The sequence below is a fragment of the Oncorhynchus keta genome, chromosome 27 (genome assembly GCF_023373465.1).
Source record: "Oncorhynchus keta strain PuntledgeMale-10-30-2019 chromosome 27, Oket_V2, whole genome shotgun sequence".
Lineage (NCBI taxonomy): Eukaryota > Metazoa > Chordata > Actinopteri > Salmoniformes > Salmonidae > Oncorhynchus > Oncorhynchus keta.
The window spans coordinates 26568663-26592410 of NC_068447.1; the positions used below are offsets into that span (position 1 = coordinate 26568663).

At 41.6% G+C, this 23748-nt stretch overlaps 1 protein-coding gene across 3 annotated transcripts; it reads left to right on the forward strand.

Moving 5' to 3' along the window:
- Positions 1-259: 259 nt before the first annotated feature.
- ndufa4l2a (NDUFA4 mitochondrial complex associated like 2a) lies at positions 260-22980 on the forward strand. Of its 3 annotated transcripts, none has more exons than XM_035737956.2 (4): positions 260-672; positions 1561-1646; positions 1974-2034; positions 2245-3405. In XM_035737956.2, exons 1-4 carry the CDS (start codon positions 631-633, stop codon positions 2299-2301), a joined length of 246 nt encoding a protein of 81 aa, XP_035593849.1. In that variant the 5' UTR covers positions 260-630; the 3' UTR covers positions 2302-3405. The 3 variants fall into 3 exon arrangements, with proteins under 3 accessions (XP_035593849.1, XP_052338010.1, XP_052338009.1); XM_052482050.1 differs by lacking the exons at positions 1561-1646; positions 1974-2034; positions 2245-3405 and adding exons at positions 21919-22004; positions 22332-22392; positions 22604-22980 and having other exon boundaries at positions 287-672; XM_052482049.1 differs by lacking the exons at positions 260-672; positions 1561-1646; positions 1974-2034; positions 2245-3405 and adding exons at positions 20505-20773; positions 21919-22004; positions 22332-22392; positions 22604-22980.
- Positions 22981-23748: the final 768 nt, after the last annotated feature.

Below are 23748 nucleotides of genomic sequence, written 5' to 3' on the forward strand. Positions count from 1 at the left end.
ATCTATAAACTCTATACTATACTCAACGTAATGACAGATGTGGATGCTATGTGATGTCTGTGCCCGGTGAAAGTTCCATAAGCAGAATAACAAATGTTAGGGGAACTACAGTAGTTAGTGTAATAAGCTTTACGAGGACAAATATTTGTATCTCTTTTCTTTCCATTTCCTCCAGTCTTGTCCCAAGGGGATGGGGTCCAAAGGAAATCAGCCAAGTGGGTTTCTGAGAATGAGAGAAGTCGAGAGAAGTCGTAACAACTTTGTAAAAAATGTTTTTGCAAGTAACTTAAAGTTTTTTAAACATTTATATTTTGTTGGCAACAACAATTATTCTATGCACACAGAAAATTGTTCAATTGGATGTTTTTGCTCTAAATCCCGGTTGATGGGCTAGTACGTGCACAAAAGTCCCAAGAGGCCAGATGTAATTGTGAGGAACAGATAGCATCTTCACCTTCCTCCTCTCCTCCATCCTGCGAGCAGCCGCCCGGACAGAGAACGCAACAGGTCTAATCTTGGATAGTCTCAAACAAGCTTTTTTGACATAGAATTCAAATTACTGTTGCTGAAATTAATTTATTCATCTTTAAATTATTATTTTGACAAAAAGTAGAGCAACTGTAAGAAAAGATGATTAGAACAGCAATGGAACACGTAAAGAGGCATCCAGGGGTAAGTACTTATTTTTGTTTTATGGTTTATTACCTCAAGGGAGTTAGTAGTCTATAATATTTCATGAAAGTTTCATAATTTCTGTTGTCAGTGTGTAATATGCTACCAGTTGTTGCTCAATGGAATCAAGTGAGTAATCAAAATGACTTGAGATGGCAGTTCCAAACATCAGTTAGGGAAAGGGAAAGGGGGATACCTTGTCAGTTGAACAACTGAATGCCTCAACTGAAATGTGTCTTCCGCATTTAACCCAACCCCTCTGAATTAAACCCATATGATGAGTGTCATTAGGCAAATTAAAATGAAATAAAAGTTTAAACTCTAAATAGGCTACACTTCTGCATTTTGACACGTTAAAAATGTTTTTCTGAAACAGTATCAGGCAGACATTCCACTCAGAGACAGACAGAGACATATACAGTCACAGACAGACACAGACAGACACAGACAGGACAGTTTCAAGAATGTAAAAATGTGACCAATATCCTGTTCAGAATTCATTCTAACAAGGCTCTTACTAGTTTTTTGAACTGCAAGACCATTGTATCCAATGGAGCTAAAAAATGTTTTTGGGTTGATTGACTTTTAAGTCATTATGGGTTTCGTGGAAGGATGGTTAGCTAGCTTAGTGGAGTCCATGTGTGCATCATGGTTATGTTAGGGCCGTAGGTAATGTTTTTCTATGGACGAAAGGCCTTGTTTTCACTGTAAATAGTTCATTTCACATGGTGAACATCTGCTGAACATCTATCCTCAACCTTTCTGCTGACGTCACTCACAACCCTAACCATTTATTGACAAAGGCTATGTAGAAATGCTCAGATTTCTATGCCTCAAAGTGAATGAAATGGTCATGCTATCTCCCTCTTTCTTCTTACTCTCTCATAGCTCATCCCCCAGTTATTCTTCATCTTGTTGGGAATGGGAGGAGCCTCGTTGTATTTGGTCCGTCTTGCAAAGGGGCCCCATGTCACGTAAGACTCTTTACCATTTCCCTTATTGTCCATTTTATTTTTAAATTATTATGGTTTAATCAATTTATGAATACTTTCCAATTAAAACATATAGTAGTGGATGCCAATTCCCTTTAACATCATAAGGCACAAGAGGTAATCCCACCTCTTGTGCCGTTCTGGGGCATCAATTCCCATATCACTACTAACGGGCTATGCTGCTGCGAGTTTTTGGAAACTATACCAGGCCCATGAATAGTTGATCGTAGGCAGACTAACACAGTTCCCTCTAATCCCATTTGGGTTTGTCCTACTTCGGCCTGCTTTGACTGCTGTGTCACTGTACAGCTGGAACAAGAAGAACAACCCTGAGCCCTGGAATCAGCTTGACCCTACCTACCAGTACAAGGTACAGTACTGCCAATACTGTCAGCAATAAACACACTTTAGCACAAAAAGTGTTTGTTTACTGCATCTTATTCCATTCTTGTTTGACTTGACAACAATGTAATAGTAATGTAGCCTTTCAATAGCATGAGTTAAGCCAATCATATATTTTGCATCAATATAAGTAGACAAGAGAATTATGTAAATCCTGCCATATTGTCTTCTTCCCCAGTTTGTGGCCATCGATACTGACTACAAGAACCTGAAGAAGGAGGGACCTCAATTCTGAGTATCTTCCCTCTATCCTAATGGCACCAAGTCCAGCCCGAAGAACGTCACTGAAGAATTAAAATCTGTGAAGTATTCTTCTCTCAATGCTTCTATAAGAATATTTGGAGATTGATCCATAATGTTGATGATCAAATCTAAATTTGTCTGTTTGTTTTATCTTCATTGTTAGTTTGACAGCCACTAAATTTAGCAATGAATGTGCGCATTGTGAAAAGAGGCAAGAGTGTGCATAGATTTGTTCACCAAATTACAGTGAACAAAAATATACAAATGCAACATGCAACAATTTCAAAAATGTTACTGAGTTACAGATCATATAAGGAAATCAGTCAATTGAAACAAACTAACCTGGCCTTTTGGATTCTAGCTTGAAATGTACTTATTCATGTTACCATACCAGAACTTAGTGATTACTTTACATGATGGGTTGGGAAGGTTACTTTCTAAATGTAATCCGTTACAGTTACTAATTACTTGTCCAAAATTGTAATCAGTAACATAACTTTTGGATTACTATTAGATTACTTTCCCCTTAAGAGGCATTAGAAGAAGACAAAATGTATGTTACCAATTGAACAACATCTTATTGCAGGATAAATCCATGTTGAAGTTTACATAGCTGGCCATATATGGATGTTAAATTTTACTTTATGGGTTGGTTACGTAGGATTCTTCTAACCCATCGCTTTCTACTACATATAATAATACAATTAAATGATATCTTTACATTTAAAATTAAAAATATTGTAAAGTGGCTGTTCCACTGGATGTCATAAGGTGAATGCACCAATTTGTAAGTCGCTCTGGATAAGAGCGTCTGCTAAATGACTTAAATGTAAATGTTAAATGTTAAAAATCAAAGTCTATCAGAATTCCAGACATTCCAATAAATGTTATACCCCTTGATCTTCAAGAATAGGACTTGGAAATATGGAAGAATAGATTAGCTAAATAGTTTTACCTGAGTGTAACCCCAAAACTAAGGACTTATTAGCCAGCCCTACACTGTTGTTTATGATTTTGTTGTCATGGAGGACTGATTGGACTCATTAATAAATGCTGCTCTCATGGAATGGCATGCTTTGAGCACCACTAAAAAGTGCTATTTACATGTGAAAAATGAATGTCATATGCTGTATTTGCTATAGGCCTGTTGTTTAACTTTTTTTGTTGGTGACACTTTGAAAACTTGATAATATGCAGCTGTTTAAAGGGCAAATCCACAGATGAAACCATAACAAAACGGTGCCCCGCCTCTGTTTTGGTAAAAAGCTGAGGGATGGGCCTGGATAAATGTAACCACTCTCAGATTAATAGACAGAGCTATGGATGCAAGGACTGACCATCCATGATAACAAAATTATTGTTGTAACTATGTTATGTGGCTATATAGTGTTTGTTTACATTTGCAATGTTTACAAACACTGGAGAAAAACAAGGTCATATTTTGGGTTCTCATGGAGTGTGACAGTTCAACTAAGCTCATGAGGCATTCATAAGTTATTTTCTTCAAGAATCAATGGGCATATATGGATGGATGTAGCAATGGATATAGCAACTACAGATTGCCCCTTTAAGTCTATTTGCTTGAGCATTTGTTCATTAGGCCTATGGATGTATTTATTTTTAATCAGCATGAATTAGATTGAGCAATAAAAGCCCCACTTTTATTCCATAGGCTGGGATCAGCACTCTGCAACTGTTGCAAGAGTGCATTTTCACAATGATTGATAGGCAGCTTAAACTTCTTGAATTCAACCATTATTGGGTTCAAATACACATTTAGATTTCTGAACTGCCATCCACTACAACCAAAATCCGTAAGGAGCAAATAGCTAAATGAGAGAGCAGAAGTGTGATTCACATCAATGCGCTGTGTAGATATCAATAATAAGTGATATCCACATCGCCGTAGTCTACACCACTGCTGTCATCCTAACCTCCAAGCGTTTATTCAAGTTGGATAATCTTTGGATGCCGACAGCAGTCGTACCATTGGAAGACATAACTTGGACTGTAGCCTACGAAAGCCTATTCCTGCTCTTTTCCCACGATCCATCAAACACATTTAGTGTGTCATCATAGTGATCTCTGACTTGTGGTCAGACTTGCTCAGGTGGAACAAACTTAAACTTGTGCCTTTTTTCAATGCTGAGTTAAATGTCATTGAGAAAACAGAGAAGTGTCAAAGTTTTTTTTTCTCAACATCCTTTCTGAATTTAAAAGTAATCCTCAAAGTAATCATCTAGTTTTTCAAAAGTATCTGTAATCTGACCACAATATTTTTGCTGGTAACGTAACGGATTACAGTTACCGGGTTTTTGTAATCCCCTACATGTAACGGATTACAGTTACCGCGTTTTTGTAATCCCCTACATGTAACGGGTTACAGTTACCGGGTTTTTGTAATCCCCTACATGTAATGGATTACAGTTACCGGGTTTTTGTAATCCCCTACATGTAACGGATTGCAGTTACCGGGTTTTTGTAATCCCCCACATGTAACGGATTACAGTTACCGGGTTTTTGTAACCCCCTACATGTAACGGATTACAGTTACCGGGTTTTTGTAATCCCCTACATGTAACGGATTACATGTAATCCGTTACTCCCCAACCCTGTTTTCATCTATAAGAAATGTGTATGTTGGGGGTCAAGGAAGGGTAAAGTGGAACTTGGTGTGTGGAAAGTGACTGAATGAGAAAAGGGAATGTGCAGAAATGTTATAATTTGTTCAAATGTATTATTGTAGAATATGAATGTTCCTAAGGAGGGAGACAAAAGCCAAGAGTCTAGTTTCAGTCCTTGATAAGGCAGACCAGTTGCTGAGGAACTAGGACCATGAGGGATGTGGAACTCTACTCAAGATAATGTCAACAGTTGAAGAGAGAAGACACTGCTGGGAGGGGGGCCACAGAAGCCCACCCCGAAGACCATCTGATTATAGTCCTATCTCTCACACACACACACACACATTTCCACGCCCATGAGGGTCATAGACTTAGGCAGGGCCATGACCATACCAGTAAGAGGAACCTCCTGTGTTTCTGCATAATATTCAGAACCTAACAGGCCCTAATCTATGGATTTCACATGACTGGAAATACAGATGTGCATTTGTTGGTCACAGATATATTTTTTAAAAAGGTAGGGGCGTGGATCAGAAAACCAGTCAATATCTGTTGTGACCACCATTTTCCTCATGCAGCGCCACACATCTCCTTCACATAGAGTTAATCAGGCTGTTGATTGTGGGCTGTGGAATGTTGTCCCACTCCTCTTCAATTGCTGTGCGAAGTTGCTGGATGTTGGCAGGAACTGGAACACGCTGTCGTACACGTCGATCCAGATCACCCCAAACATGTTCAATGGGTGACAGTTTGTGCAGAAATTATTTGTTTGTTCAAACCCACAGTTTCATCAGCTGTCTGGGTGGCTGGTCTCAGACGATGCCGCAGGTGAAGAAGCCGGATGTGGAGGACCTGGACTGGCGAGGTAACACGTGGCCTGCGGTAGTGAGGCCTGTTGGACATACTGCCAAATTCTCTAAAACGACGTATGCTAGAGAAATTAACATTCAATGAACTGATAGCAGCTCTGGTGGACATTGCTGCAATCAGCATGCCGACTGCACGCTCCCTCAAAACTTGAATTGTGGAATTGTGTTGTGTGACAAAACTGCACAATTTAGAATGGCCTTTTGTTGTCCCCAGTGCAAGGTGCACCTATGTAATGATTATGCTGTTTAATCAGCTTCTTGATATGCCACACCTGTCTTGTGGATGGATTATCTTGGCAAAGGAGAAATGCTCACTAACAGGGATATTAACAAATTTGTGCACAAAAGTTGAGAGAAATAAGCTTTTTTTATGTAAGGAAAATGTCTAGGATTTTTTATTTCAGCTCATGAAACATGAAACCAAATTTTGACATGTTGTGTTTATATTTTTGTTAAGTCTAAATAAAAAGTATGGTCAATTTCTGAATGGAAATTGTCTACCTATGACTACCTATGGCTCTAAGCAAAAATAGTTAATACTACACGAAGCAAACACTTTCAATCAGTTGGTCAGCACAAAGGAAAAGAGTGGAGGTCGTACGTTCGCCAGTGATAGTGTTTAGCCTGAGAACAGTTAAGCAGGAAGACAAGGCTCATGTCAGGCTGAAGGCAAGGCTCATGTCGGGCTGAAGACAGGACTCATGTCAGGCTGAAGACAGGACTCATGTCAGGCTGACGACAGGACTCATGTTGGGCTGAAGACAGGACTCATGTTGGGCTGAAGACAGGGCTCATGTAGGGCTGAAGACAGGACTCATGTTGGGCTGAAGACAGGACTCATGTCGGGCTGAAGACAGGACTCATGTTGGGCTGAAGACAGGACTCATGTCGGGCTGAAGACAGGACTCATGTCGGGCTGAAGACAGGACTCATGTTGGGCTGAAGACAGGACTCATGTCGGGCTGAAGACAGGACTCATGTCGGGCTGAAGACAGGACTCATGTTGGGCTGAAGACAGGACTCATGTCAGGCTGAAGACCAGGCTCATGTAGGGCTGAGGACAGGACTCATGTCGGGCTGAAGACAGGACTCATGTCGGGCTGAAGACAGGACTCATGTCAGGCTGAAGACCAGGCTCATGTTGGGCTGAGGACAGGACTCATGTCAGGCTGAAGACAGGACTCATGTCAGGCTGAGGACAGGACTCATGTCAGGCTGAGGACAGGACTCATGTCAGGCTGAAGACAGGACTCATGTTGGGCTGAGGACAGGACTCATGTCAGGCTGAAGACAGGACTCATGTTGGGCTGAAGACAGGACTCATGTCAGGCTGAAGACAGGACTCATGTCGGGCTGAAGACAGGACTCATGTTGGGCTGAAGACAGGACTCATGTGGGGCTGAAGACCAGGCTCATGTAGGGCTGAGGACAGCTTCAAAGGAGTAGTGTTCTTCGCAAGGAAGAGAAGTGAAAATGACCAAAGGACGGGCGAGTGATGCGAGTGACGCTATAAAGAGTTATGTGCTCACCTCTTTCACCACTCGACCTGTCTTTCTCCGACAGACGCTGTGTGATTGGTCTTCTCTGAGTAGTGATTCCAAGAGCGAATCCCAATGTGTTACATTGAAACGAGTATTGAAAGTCCTCAGGTTGTTTCGGAACAAGGCCATCCTCTTGAGCGCCCGATCCGACAAAATCTAGGCTAACACTTGTTGAAGCGATGATGGCGAGCTATATACTCTAGTCCACATAGATGCAATCAATCACAATATATGAAAATAATTAGGGGGACAGCACACTAAAGAACTCAACCAAACGTGATTATTAAATTATTGACAGGTCATCTTTTTGAAGTTTTCACATGAAAGTAACACGTTTGTTTGATGCAATGCAAATCAACATCGGCTCAACAGCAAAGGCTGTACGACAACGTAGTGTTTCTAATACATGATTTTAACAGGGTATTACATACAGTATTGCAGTAAAAAGTAATAGAGCTGAAAAACATTATCTTCCCTGATGAACAACAGAAGAATCTGTCACGAGACAAGACACATTGAGAACTTCAAGTTATGTCATTCTCACAACCACCACAAGATTCCATAAATAAGATGGTTGGCACTTTTTGGTCAACAAAATCATATTTATGTTTATTTTGTGTTCATGTGTGTGGTGTTATCTAACAGGGGCTCTAAGAGATCCTCTGTTTGCTCTAATTCTAGCAACCCCTTGTCCATTTCTACAGTACTAGTCTACAGCGAGAGGAAATGCCAGAGGAAATGCTTCTGTGTTTAGGAACTCTGAAGGCCACATCCTCCATCTACACAAAATCACAGTTACAAAACCAATAACTAACCTACTGACTGTGCTGCACTCCTTAGATCTAGACCTAGCTAATAAATAAGGTGACGTAACCAGATTTGATATGTGCATAACAAGGTTATTATAGTTTTGTAATGTATTATTTGTTTTTATTTCTATTCTAGATTTTTATTTGAAATTCAGTTTAGTTTCAGCTTGTTTTCAGACTTGATTTACTAGTTTTATTTAGTTTCAGTTTGATAAAAACATGTATATTTTGCATAGGAAATAGGTTTGGTAATGATTAAATTATAAAACAATCCTAATGTGAATTTGATTTAAAGGATAAGCTCCTAGACTGGTGCAAAAAAATATGGTGGAAGGAAACGGTTTTTGCCCATTTTACACCAATCTAATGCTTTTTAACTTTAGTAGTAGATGTAAGAACAATCCAGTACCTTGAACATTAAAGAGGAAAAACAACACATTAAGTCATGGTACATTTGACATGTTATGTTTATGTAATATTAAACATGTGTCACTGACCAACCCCTTCAAATAGCGTTAATAAAAACAGCTGCAACAACAGCAAAAACATAACATTTTCTGTCAAGTTAGAACTGCCAAAGGGGGATGAGTTGAAATCTACTGCAGAGAGTTCTGTCATACTTTCCAGGTCGATGCCCAAACAGTTTGAGCTTCTAATTTTAAAAATTTGAACCTCCAGAAATAAGTCTCACTGTTGCCACCTGTTATAGACCCCAATCAGCTCCCAGCTACACCCTTGACAACATATATGAATTGATTGCCCCCCATATATCTTCAGAGTTTGTTCTGTTGGGTGACCTAAACTGGGATATGCTTAACGCCCCGGCCGTCATACAATCTATGCTAGATGCCCTTAATCTCACACAAATTATCAAGGAAACCACCAGGTACAACACTAAATCCGTAAACATGGTCACCCTCATAGATATTACCCTGACCAACTTGCCCTCCAAATACACCTCTGCTGTTTTCAATCAAGATCTCAGCGATCACTGCCTCATTGCCTGCATCTGCTATGGGTCCGGGATCAAACGACCACCCCTCATTACTGTCAAACGCTCCCAAAAACATATGACTTAGAATATGTGGACAACTAAAAATACCTAGGTGTCTGGCTAGACAGTAAACTATCCTTCCAGACACAAGTTAAGCATCTCCAATCCAAAATTAAATCTAGAATAGGCCTCCAACACTCTACTCAGTAAACTGGATGCAGTCTATCACAGTGCCATCCGTTTTGTCACCAAAGGTCCATATACCACCCACCACTGCGATCTGTATTCTCTCTTCGGCTGGCCCTCGCTACATATTCGTCGCCAGACCCACTGGCTCCAGGTCATCTATAAGTCTTTGCTAGGTAAAGCTCCGCCTTATCTCAGCTCACTGGTCACCATAGCAACACCCACCCGTAGCACGCGCTCCTTTGACCGACTTTCCTTACAGTTCTCTGCTGCCAGTGACTGGAACGGATTTCAAAAATCGCTGACGTTAGAGACTTATATCTCCCTCGCTAACTTTAAGCATCAGCTATCTGAGCAGCTTACCGATCGCTGCAGCTGAACACAGCCATATCTGTAAATAGCCTTTCAGTTACTAGTCCAACGCTCCAACCACTAGGCTACCTGCCGCCCCTAAATGACATCGCCAATGTCAAGGATCGGTAGGATAGTCAGCTTTACGAGGGTATGTTTGGCAGCATGAGTGAAGGATGCTTTGTTGTGAAATAGGAAGCTGATTCTAAATTTAATTTTGGATTGAAGATGCTTAATGTGAGTCTGGAAGGAGAGTTTACAGTCGAACCAGACACCTAGTTATTTGTAGTTGTCCACATATTCTAAGTCAGAACCTTCCAGAGTAGTGATTTTTATTTACCTTTATTTAACTAGGCAAGTCAGTTAAGAAAAAATTCTTATTTTCAATGACGGCCTAGGAACAGTGAGTTAACTGCCTGTTCAGGGGCAGAACGACAGATTTGTACCTTGTCAGCTCGGGGATTTGAACTCGCAACCTTCTGGTTGCTAGTCCACCACTCTAACCACTAGGCTACCCTGCCGCCCAATGCTAGTTGGGTGGGCAGCGATCGGTTGAAGAGTATGCATTTAGTTTTACGAGCATTTAAAAGTAGTTGGAGACCACGGAAGGACTGTTGTATGGCATTGAAGCTTGTTTGGAGGTTTGTTAACACAGTGTCAGAAGAAGGTCCAGATGTATACAGAATGGTGTCATCTGCGTAGGGTGGATCAGAGAATCACCAGCAGCAATCACTTATGTTGCTCTCTTGGTTGGCCAGTCCAAGCAGATTACTTATATGTTCATGGTTGCAAAATAAATATGTACAAAAACCAAACTACAAAAAGGCATGCCCAACAAATAGGTTAACTAACACAAAGAAACAAATATAGGCCGGCTGAGAGGCTTCCAGCATCCTCTTTCTCCCGGACTGCCAATCATCCTTATGGCCCACACCTGAGTAATTATCAATGTTTCCCGGCAGAGCACATCACTTAAACCGGTTTCTGCTGCCCCTAGGGATGAGGTGTGGAAGTGTAGTATGTTGTCTATCTATGTGCCCCATGCTACCCCCCATATCATAACAATATCACACAGAGAGAAGGAGGAAATAACAATAAGCTATAACAATTATCTCCCATTTAGGGCAATTACATTACATTACAATTACTCTCAAATGTCAATATGCCTTGTATACTGTTGTTCAGGTTAGTTATCATTGTTTTAGTTCACAATGGAGCCCCTAGATCCACTCTGCATACCCCTGTTACCTCCTTTGTCCCACCTCCCACACATGCGGTGACCTCACCCATTACAACCAGCATGTCCAGAGATACAACCTCTCTCATCATCACCCAGTGCCTGGGCTTACAACCTCTCTCATCATCACCCAGTGCCTGGGCTTACCTCCGCTGTACCCGCACCCCACCATACCCCTGTCTGCGCATTATGCCCTGAATATATTCTACCATGCCCAGAAACCTGCTCCTCTTATCCTCTGCCCCCAACGCTCTAGGCGAACAGTTTTGATAGCCTTTAGCCGCACCCTCATACTACTCCTTCTCTGTTCCGCGGGTGATGTGGAGGTAAACCCAGGCCCTGCATGTCCCCAGGTACCCTCATTTGTTGACTTCTGTGATCGAAAAAGCCTTGGTTTTATGCATGTCAACATCAGAAGCCTCCTCCATAAGTTTGTTTTACTCACTGCTTTAGCACAATCTGCTAACCCTGATGTCCTTGCCGTGTCTGAATCCTGGCTCAGGAAGGCCACCAAAAATTCAGGGATTTCCATACCCAACTATAACATCTTCCGTCAAGATAGAACTGCCAAAGGGGGCGGAGTCGCAGTCTACTGCAGAGATAGCCTGCAAAGTAATGTCATACTTTCCAGGTCCATACCCAAACAGTTTGAACTACTAATTTTGAAAATTACTCTCTCCAGAAACAAGTCTCTCACTGTTGCCGCCTGCTACCGACCACCCTCAGCTCCCAGCTGTGCCCTGGACACCATTTGTGAATTGATCGCCCCCCATCTAGCTTCAGAGTTTGTTCTGTTAGGTGACCTAAACTGGGATATGCTTAACACCCCGGCAGTCCTACAATCTAAGCTAGATGCCCTCAATCTCACTCAAATCATCAAGGAACCCACCAGGTACAACCCTAACTCTGTAAACAAGGGCACCCTCATAGACGTCATCCTGACCAACTGGCCCTCCAAATATACCTCCGCTGTCTTCAACCAGGATCTCAGCGATCACTGCCTCATTGCCTGTATCCGCCACGGAGCCGCAGTCAAATGACCACCCCTCATCACTGTCAAACGCTCCCTAAAACACTTCTGTGAGCAGGCCTTTCTAATCGACCTGGCCCGGGTATCCTGGGAGGACATTGACCTCATCCCGTCAGTTTAGGATGCATGGTCATTCTTTAAAAGTAACTTCCTCACCATTTTAGATAAGCATGCTCCGTTCAAAAAATGCAGAACCAAGAACAGATACAGCCCTTGGTTCACTCCAGACCTGACTGCCCTCGACCAGCACAAAAACATCCTGTGGCGGACTGCAATAGCATCGAATAGCCCCCGTGATATGCAACTGCTCAGGGAAGTCAGGAACCAATACACGCAGTCAGTCAGGAAAGCTAAGGCCAGCTTCTTCAGGCAGAAGTTTGCGTCCTGTAGCTCCAACTCCAGAAAGTTCTGGGACACTGTGAAGTCCATGGAGAACAAGAGCACCTCCTCCCAGCTGCCCACTGCACTGAGGCTAGGAAACACGGTCTCCACCGATAAATCCATGATTATCGAAAACTTCAATAAGCACTTCTCAACGGCTGGCCATGCCTTCCGCCTGGCTACTCCAACCTCGGCCAACAGCTCCGCCCCCCCTGTAGCTCCTCACCCAAGCCTCTCCAGGTTCTCCTTTACCCAAATCCAGATAGCAGATGTTCTGAAAGAGCTGCAAAACCTGGACCCGTACAAATCAGCTGGGCTTGACAATCTGGACCCGCTATTTCTGAAACTATCTGCCGCCATTGTCGCAACCCCTATTACCAGCCTGTTCAACCTCTCTTTCATATCGTCTGAGATCCCCAAGGATTGGAAAGCTGCCGCCGTCATCCCCCTCTTCAAAGGGGGAGACACCCTGGACCCAAACTGTTATAGACCTATATCCATCCTGCCCTGCCTATCTAAGGTCTTCGAAAGCCAAGTCAACAAACAGGTCACTGACCATCTCGAATCCCACCGTACCTTCTCCGCTGTGCAATCTGGTTTCTGAGCCGGTCACGGGTGCACCTCAGCCACACTCAAGGTACTAAACGATATCATAACCGCCATCGATAAAAGACAGTACTGTGCAGCCGTCTTCATCGACCTCGCCAAGGCTTTCGACTCTGTCAATCACCATATTCTTATCGGCAGACTCAACAGCCTCGGTTTTTCGGATGACTGCCTTGCCTGGTTCACCAATTACTTTGCAGACAGAGTTCAGTGTGTCAAATCGGAGGGCATGCTGTCCGGTCCTCTGGCAGTCTCTATGGGGGTGCCACAGGGTTCAATTCTCGGGCCGACTCTTTTCTCTGTATATATCAATGATGTAGCTCTTGCTGCGGGCGATTCCCTGATCCACCTCTACGCAGACGACACCATTCTATATACTTTCGGCCCGTCATTGGACACTGTGCTATCTAACCTCCAAACGAGCTTCAATGCCATACAGCACTCCTTCCGTGGCCTCCAACTGCATGCTTTTCAACCGATCGCTGCCTGCACCCGCATGCCCGACTAGCATCACCATCCTGGATGGTTCCGACCTTGAATATGTGGACATCTATAAGTACCTAGGTGTCTGGCTAGACTGCAAACTCTCCTTCCAGACTCACATCAAACATCTCCAATCGAAAATCAAATCAAGAGTCGGCTTTCTATTCCGCAACAAAGCCTCCTTCACTCACACTGCCAAGCTTACCCTAGTAAAACTGACTATCCTACCGATCCTCGACTTCGGCGATGTCATCTACAAAATGGCTTCCAACACTCTACTCAGCAAATTGGATGCAGTCTATCACAGTGCCATCCGTTTTGTCACTAAAGCACCTTATACCACCCACCACTGCGACTTGTATGCTCTAGTCGGCTGGCCCTCACTACATATTCGTCGCCAGACCCACTGGCTCCAGGTCATCTACAAGTCCATGCTAGGTAAAGCTCCGCCTTATCTCAGTTCACTGGTCACGATGGCAACACCCATCCGTAGCACGCGCTCCAGCAGGTGTATCTCACTGATCATCCCTAAAGCCAACACCTCATTTGGCCGCCTTTCGTTCCAGTACTCTGCTGCCTGTGACTGGAACGAATTGCAAAAATCGCTGAAGTTGGAGACTTTTATCTCCCTCACCAACTTCAAACATCAGCTATCCGAGCAGCTAACCGATCGCTGCAGCTGTACATAATCTATAGGTAAATAGCCCACCCATTTTCACCTACCTCATTCCCATACTGTTTTTATACTGTTTTTTTAAAACATTTATTTACTTTTCTGCTCTTTTGCACACCAATATCTCTACCTGTACATGACCATCTGATCATTTATCACTCCAGTGTTAATCTGCAAAATTGTATTATTCGACTACCTCCTCATGCCTTTTGCACACATTGTATATAGACTGCCCATTTTTTCTACTGTGTTATTGACTCCATGTGTAACTCTGTGTTGTCTGTTCACACTGCTATGCTTTATCTTGGCCAGGTCGCAGTTGCAAATGAGAACTTGTTCTCAACTAGCCTACCTGGTTAAATAAAGGTGAAATAAAAAAAATAAAAAATAAAAAGGGGAAATCAGCAGTAGAAACAATAACAGTGTCCTCCTTGTTTCTACTTCAGTGAAATTCATATACAAAGCTATGGATGGAACGACTGACCATTTTAGGACCACTATTGTTTTCACTATATATTTTACCTCTTGGGGATGTCATTCGAAAACATAATGTTAACTTTCACTACTATGCGGATGACACACAGCTGTTCATTTCAATGAAACATGGTGAAGCCCCAAAATTGCACTCGCCAGAAGCCTGTGTTTCAGACACAAGGAAGTGGATGGCTGCAAACTCTCTACTTTTAAACTCGGAAAAAACAGAGATGCTTGTTCTAGGTCCCAAGAAACAAAGAGATCTTCTGTTGAATCTGACAATTAATCGTAATGGTTGTACAGTCGTCTCAAATAAAACTGTGAAGGACCTAGGCGTTACGCTGGACCCTGATCTCTCTTTTGTCGAACATATCAAGACTGTTTCAAGGACAGCTTTTTTCCATCTACTTAATGTTGTGTTAATCCGGATCCGGGAGCGTAATCATCATCCGACAATTAATTAGCATAACGCAACGGACATAAATATTACTAGAAAATATTCAGATTCATTAAATCACAAGTGAAATATATTGAAACACAGCTTAGCCTTTTGTCATCCTGTTATCTCAGATTTTGAAAATATGCTTTACAGACAAAGCAAGACAAGCATTTGTGTAAGTTTATCGATAGCCTAGCATAGCATTTTGCCTAGCTAGCAGCAGGCAACCTGGTCACGAAAATCAGAAAAGCAATCAAATTAAATAGTTTACCTTTGATGAGCTTCGGATGTTTTCACTCACAAGACTGCCAGTTAGATAGCAAATGTTCCTTTTTTCCCAAAATATTATTTTTGTAGGCGAAATAGCTCCGTTTGATCTTCACGTTTGGCTGAGAAATCGACCGGAAATTAAGGTCACTAAAACGCTGAAAAATATTCAAAATTAGCTCCATAATATCGACAGAAACATGGCAAACGTTGTTTATAATCAATCCTAAAGGTGTTTTTCAAATATCTATTTGATAATACAGTGCCTTGCGAAAGTATTCGGCCCCCTTGAACTTTGCGACCTTTTGCCACATTTCAGGCTTCAAACATAAAGATATAAAACTGTATTTTTTTGTGAAGAATCAACAACAAGTGGGACACAATCATGAAGTGGAACGACATTTATAGGATATTTCAAACTTTTTTAACAAATCAAAAACAGAAAAATTGGGCTTCCGTTAGTGCTAAATACGGCTGCTAGAATCCTGACTAGAACCAAAACATTTGATCATATTACTCCAGTGCTAGCCTCCCTACACTGGCTTCCTGTCAAGACAAGGGCTGACTAAAAGGTTTTACTGCTAACCTACAAAGCATACATGGGCTTGCTCCTACCTATCTCTCTGATTTGGTCCTGCCGTACATACCTACAATTACGCTTCGGTCACAAGACGCAGGCCACAAGAATTGTCCCTAGAATTTCTAAGCAAGCAGCTGGAGGCAGGGCTTTCTCCTATAGAGCTCCATTTTTATGGAATGGTCTGCCTGCCCATGGGAGAGACGCAAACTCGGTCTCAACCTTTAAGTCTTTACTGAAGACTCATCTCTTCAGTGGGTCATATGCTTGAGTGTAGTCTTTCCACTGGGATTCTACACCTGCATTGCTTGCTGTTTGGGGTTTTAGGCTGGGTTTCTGTACAGCACTTTGAGATATCAGCTGATGTATGAAAGGCTATATGAATAAATTTGATTTGATCCATTGTATCAAAATCATAGATTTAACCATGTTTTGAGGCTATATAGTGTTTGTTTACATTTACTTTGTTTACAGACATTGGAGTAAAACAGGCTTATGTTTTGGATTCTGATGGGGTACGGCAGTTGAACTAGGCTCATGGGGCATTTATAAACTACTGTGCAGTCTTCAAAAATCAATGGGTACATATACAAATAATTTATAAGTCCAAAAATGGATGTTGCAACCTCTGATATCCCCTTTAATAGAAATATGATCACAATTGTACTAACAAGATCATATTGTGCAACATTGGAATAAAACATTGAATTATGAACCCTAGTGCACCTATCAAAGTCTGCAGAATTAGAGATCAAAAGCTTATTCCTCCATCCTTTTTAGGACAGAGGAAGAGGATGAGTAACTATTTTTCAAACAGATAATTGTATTTGTCAATTGTTCATCTATACAACTACTGCGCAGAAAACAATTGAGGAGTGAAGTTATGAGTTGCCCGACACAGTCCACACCCAGGGGTTGAAGGTCAACCAGGAAGAGGTGGTTGTCTGTACCACCTAGAGGAACAGATTAGAGAGACAAGCAGTAAGGATCTCTGTGACCTCTTATTGTCATAACTGGCAATTATGAACTATGTGCTAAATTATGGAAATGTGGAGGCCTAGATAATAAAAGATATAAACACATTTTTATATTAATCAAAATAAAGCTTTAAAATAAAGTTGTCCTCTATTAACTAGGCAAGTCAGTTAAGAACAAATGATTATTTACAATGAAGGCCTACACCTACCAAACCCTAACCCGAAAGACGCTGGACCAATTGTGCACCGACATATGGGACTCCCAATCACGGCCGGTTGTGATACAGCCTGAAATCGAGCCAGGGTCTGTAGTGACGCCCCTAGCATCACTACAACCCCTGCCTTAGATCACTGTGCCACTTGGGAGCCCACTTGGGTTGGTGGGTAAAATCAAGAAATGTATCAAAGGTGAAGGATGCTAGTTCTGTCATTTCATAAATGTTTAATTGGTGTTTACCACAGACCTCTTGCCTACTGTTCCCCTGCTGTTTCATTCCATGCACTAGCAGTATTCGCTCTACATTGACCAGACCTGTCCATCTCTGTAAGTATGCATGATTACACTCTCCTAGACATAGTAATTATTTGGACAGTCAAGCTAAAACTTTTAATTTGGCTCTATACTCCAGCATTTTGGATTTGACATTTGGAGTTCACGATTCATTCATGGTTACCCGTAATCATGGTTGCATCCACATGAATGTAGAAGTGTTCAGAAACCCATTCTATTCTATTTAAAATTTTAAATAACACAATAAATGATTTACCATTCATTTCTATTGGGCACAACATCATTTGAAACACAGCCAAATCAAATGGCAAATGCATCCAATAAGTTTTGTCGTCCCAAGCTTGATGTTGTCATTGCGCGCAAGGAATACGGGACCAAATACTAGACTTTTGAATACTTTAATACACTGATTTAAGTGTGTTCTTGACACACTTAAACCAGTGCGCCTGGCACCTACTACCATACCCCGTTCAAAGGCAATTGTGGATTGTGTATGTGTGCCATTCACCCTCTGACGAAAAATCCATCCACGGAGGAAAAAAAGACAATATTGGAGTTTAATTGAATAAGAGAAACGCTGCGAAATGTAGAGATTAAAATAAAGAGAATGGACGACCTGGAATGTAATGTTTGGGAAAGATTTGGTGAAGTGGTAAAAGAGAATGATAGCAGGCTATGTTATGTGTGATGATTGTGAGGCGCTATGCAAATTCTGTTCAGATGGGTTAAATGGAAACCGAAATCTGGACACTGTCTGTAGGTCTACAACCTCTCACATAGCCGCAATATTAACTCCTGCAGAATTAAGCATTTCTTGCAGTACAATTACACCAAATGTAGCTTAAATTTTGACCTGGGGACAGGAGTGGAGAATATGATTTCTTTCAGCATCTTGATAGAACGCAAATGCTCGGTTAGATACTTTCTGTTGAGGTCCTATCTTTATCAGAATCATAAAAGCATATAGTTGCCTATTTCAACCACATAAAATATGCATCCAAGCCAAACTGAAATCTTATCAGAAATATATTCATGTTGGGTCGTTTTCACAGCTTTCTATTTCCTTTACAACCAGTCAACCTGACATCATTTGGCCATTTTGTTTGTTATTGCATTTTCTCCTGACCCCTAAAAGCCCTTGCTCCGTGAAAGAAGCAGATGACAGAGAACACTTTACTCGTGTCAACTAGATTGAAGCATTAATTCTATCGATGTATGACATGATTCTGGTGAGCAAGGGTTTATTTAGTCTTAGACTAAGCAACATGTAACGACAGAAGAGAGGCGGCATGTGTCTAATGATAGACATATTGACTAAGAAATAGCCTACCAAAATGTCTGAAATTATAAAGAGAAACATAACCTATAGCTCAGTTGGTAGAGCATGGCTCATGTAACGCCAGGGTAGTGGGTTCGATTCCCGGGACCACCCATACGTAGAATGTATGCACACATGACTGTAAGTCGCTTTGGATAAAAGCGTCTGCTAAATGGCATATATTATTATTATTATTATTATTATTAAATCAGACAAAAACAAAAAAAATCCTACACCTATTCCAAAAAAATCGTTCTGCCATCTCTGACTGTATTCTACAGCACTATAGGCTATTAGCGGTTTAGGTTCGGGTGCAGGCCTCAGATTTTCACTTCATCACATATAGTCGGGAGGTTGTGGATGGGTTATTAGCAATTGTTAGCGGGTACTGGTGAATAAACAGTTGACGATGCACAAACATAGCAGCGGGAAGTAGTTTGGGGGTAGGCAATGCAGGAACGAAAAAACATTGCCAGCGGTGAAAATGTCTGTATGGGTCCACCAATACAGGACTAGTAAAGGCCCAGTGCACTACTTTTGTGAGAGAAAAAAATACTATATGTATTTGATTGTTCACCAGCATTTGTAACTTGAGTATGATACTGTAATGAAACAGCAGGGAGCAGGTCTTGAGCCCAAGATCCGGCGCACTATCGACTGTGCCGCAAAAGCATGCTCGTGCCGCTCGTCGATTTCCGCGGTTATAAACCCAGGGTCCTTACACTACTCCCTCCTTTCAAAGAGCGCGTCCTCGCGCTAGTTTACGACTCTACGTCTTACATGAACGCGCTCACCGGCCAAGCACACGCACTATCGTGGATGCAAGGTCCGATCCCTTCCGACAACAATGTAATGAAACAGGCAGGGAGCAGGTCTCGAACCCTCGACCTTCTATAGCCCGAGGTCCGGCGCGCTATCGACTGTGCCGCAAAAGCATGCTCGTGCGGCAGGGTCGATTTCTGCGCTTATAATACTTATCAGATCAAAACAGCTGATCTGATGATACATGTGGGATATAAAATACTTGCTTGATATGTATGTTTTCCAGTTTCTTGAAAAACGTTGCAAATGAAATATATTTTTAAACTGAAATAGTCTATTCATGCCTTTAACATTTTAGTAGATGCTTTTATCCAGAGCACATAGCCAGAGGATATACCCATTGGATTTGGGAGTTGACCTCATATGTATTTATTTTTTATTCTGCTTTGCCACTAAAATCCTAATAAACACTGACAACTAAAATATTGTGTTATTGTTCTTATTGTTATGTGTATTATTAATAATAATAAAAGGGGAGGGGGGTAGCTCAAAAATGAACCCCAAAAAGTTATTCATAGGGTCCTTTGAGGATCCATTAAACTTAGATATTTGAAGAACCCTTTTAAAGGGTTCTTCGAAGAACTTATAGGGGTTACCCCACAGTTTCAACTTGATGAATTTGAGCTCCTGAGTGGCGCAGCGGTCTAAGACACTGCATTTTGGTGCAAGAGGTGCCACTACAGTCCCTGGTTGGAATCCAGATTGTATCACATCCGGCCGCGATTGGGAGGCCCATAGGGTGGTACACAATTGACCCGGGGTAGGCCGTCATTATAAATAAGAATTTGTTCTTCACTGACTTGCCTAGTAAATAAATGTTTAAAAACAGGATACTCCAGTGACCTTTTCTTTTTAGAGTGTATATATCTTGTAAAATAACAATTTTAAATTGTATTATTTGAATGTAGAACAGGAATTGCATCATTCAAGTCACGAGTGTGTCCCAAAGTTAATGGATTTATTGCTCTCCTCGCCACTCTGGAAGTCACCCTCCGAGTTACGTCGGCAACACGTGACAACGGACCTCGGAGCGAGTTCGTAGCGTTAATTTATAAATTCAGTGGTTGTTAGTGGCGAGGAGCTGGTTTGGGATTCACCGCTAATCTCAGATAGTCTCAAACAAGCTTTTGGGTGTCTGCATAACGCGTCCGCAAAAACGAAATACAATACAAATTACTGTTGTTAAAATTAATATAATAATCTTGAAATTAATATCATATAATAATAAAAAAGTTTAGAAACTGTAAGCAAATATGTTTAAAATAGCGATAGAACACGTAAAGAGGCATCCAGGGGTAAGTACTTATTTTTGTTTTATGGTTTATTACCTCAAGGGAGTTAGTAGTCTATAATATTTCATGAAAGTTTCATAATTTCTGTTGTCGGTGTGTAATATGCTACCAGTTGTTGCTCAATGGAATCAAGAAATGATCAAAGTAAAACATACATTGTTTCCTATAGTGTCATCAGGGTAATTGAAATTAAACAAAAGTTCCAACCCTGAACAGGCTTCACTAATGAATTGTGACACATCATTTTTGGGGGGGATTGAATATGTGTTTTTGTCTTGTGTTGAAGTTGTTGGTGAATGGTTTGTTAAAAGAGGAGGGGCACAGAAAACAGGCTATTCGTTTTTCTGTTTAATGACAGTGTTATTTAAAAAAATGACTGGCGATATGACCGAAGTAGTTAGAAAGCTATTACCATCTCATACATTAGCTCAGATGTCCTCAACAGCAGATAGTCAAGAATTTACATCAGATTTTCGTCGAAATGGGAGCTACAAAACAAACTTGACAACCCAAGGGATGCCAGTTAGCCTAACAGCCCTGTGTAGTATGATCAGCACTTGGACAGCGCCACAGCGTTCCCTACAAGAGTCACGTCTGAGTAAACTACTTACTAACTAGGTCTGCATTTATTTGACTACATTCACATAGTCTTATTAAAGCTATACCAACGTTTTGAGAGAGCAACAGACACGGTCTTTGTTAATGAAATAGTACAACTAAGTGATCAAAGTTTGAAACCGGGCAAACTCTCCTGATTCAACCTGGATGAGTGGAATCAGGGGAGTTTGTCCGGGGCTTCAACAAAAACTTGTGCTGTTTTGGGTACTCGAGGACTGGAGTTATGAAACACTGGTATATAGTATGAAAGAGGAAGTTCCACATGAGGAGTCCCTCTGAAAAGTACACACACAGGCATGAACATATTCATGCACACACACACAGACACACAACGGGATCATCATATGTCATGTGATCTAAAGAATGACAGAGCAAAGTCTATAATGGACCACCCCCTGTGTAATCAGCTTGATTAGCTGGTCATTGGAACACTGTATTGACAAAGGTTATGTAGAAATGTTCACATTTCTATGCCTCAGAGTGAATGAAATGGTCATGCTATCTCCCTCTTTCTTCTTACTCTCTCATAGCTCATCCCCCAGTTATTCTTCATCTTGTTGGGAATGGGAGGAGCCTCGTTGTATTTGGTCCGTCTTGCAAAGGGGCCCCATGTCACGTAAGACTCTTTACCATTTCCCTTATTGTCCATTTTATTTTTAAATTATTATGGTTTAATCAATTTATGAATACTTTCCAATTAAAACGTATAGTAGTGGATGCCAATTCCCTTTAACATCATAAGGCACAAGAGGTAATCCCACCTCTTGTGCCGTTCTGGGGCATCAATTCCCATATCACTACTAACGGGCTATGCTGCTGCGAGTTTTTGGAAACTATAACAGGCTCATGAATAGTTGATCGTAGGCAGACTAACACAGTTCCCTCTAATCCCATTTGGGTTTGTCCTACTTCGGCCTGCTTTGACTGCTGTGTCACTGTACAGCTGGAACAAGAAGAACAACCCTGAGCCCTGGAATCAGCTTGACCCTACCTACCAGTACAAGGTACAGTACTGCCAATACTGTCAGCAATAAACACACTTTAGCTCCAAAAAGTGTTTGTTTACTGCATCTTATTCCATTCTTGTTTGACTTGACAACAATGTAATAGTAATGTAGCCTATCAATAACATGAGTTAAGCCAATCATATATTTTGCATCAATATAAGTAGACAAGAGAATTATGTAAATCCTGCCATATTGTCTTCTTCCCCAGTTTGTGGCCATCGATACTGACTACAAGAACCTGAAGAAGGAGGGACCTCAATTCTGAGTATCTTCCCTCTATCCTAACGGCACCAAGTCCAGCCCGAAGAACGTCACTGAAGAATTAAAATCTGTGAAGTATTCTTCTCTCAATGCTTCTATACGAATATTTGGAGATTGATCCATAATGTCGATGATCAAATCTAAATTTGTCTGTTTGTTTTATCATAAACACTTCATTGTTAGTTTGGCAGTCACTAAATCTAACAACGAAGGTGCTCATTATGATAACAGGCAAGAGTGTGCATAGATTTCTTCACAAAATGAAAGAAATTATTAAGCTCAATTTCTGAATGGAAATGTTGTCCAAATAAAATGTCTCTAGAATTTAGAGAGTGAATTTCTAATCATGTGTACATTCATAGTGGGAGATAAGCTGAAAACATAACTCTAGCTGAACATAGGCCATCAGTCAGTAACACAGTGTCAGCTGCTGTTTTGGGTATATGGTGTTTCTTTCTTCTCACATACAACGGAGCACTGTACTGTACACATATCCAGCTGTGAGATTAGAGAGTGCAGTGCCTTTCATCTCCACAACAACAGACACTGCTAGCCAAAAAACAGACACCCTTCGTCACCTTGACATATGACAGCGTACAGGGCAACACGTACCCACTTGTACTGTTCTACACGCAGGCACTCTTTCCATCACCCTCACTCAGACGATCCAGAGGCATACATACAACGGGTTAATGTCCACATATAAAACACTTTGATCTGTTTTGGATGGAATGGATGGAAAACCACAAAATAGGCAGGCTGATGACCCTTGTAGCAAAGAACACAAGGGAACAAATTAGTTCCCATAGGACGGTTAAAAGCCACAAAACAGGGGCGGGGGGGAGCCACAAAGTAAATAAACACACACAACCAAACAGAGGAGAGTGCGTCAGAGTTGTCAGGTCGTGAGAAACTGGCGGAGAGATGGAGCTGAGTGCAGGATGAGCAGATGTTTGTTTTTCTGTCAGCAGAGTTGAAAGTTTCTCTGACCTTTATGACAGCTGGACTGTGGCCTGTTACTGTGGAAGCACAATCCTCTGGCACAAGCATAGAGAGAAGACACACACACGCACGCACACACACACACACACA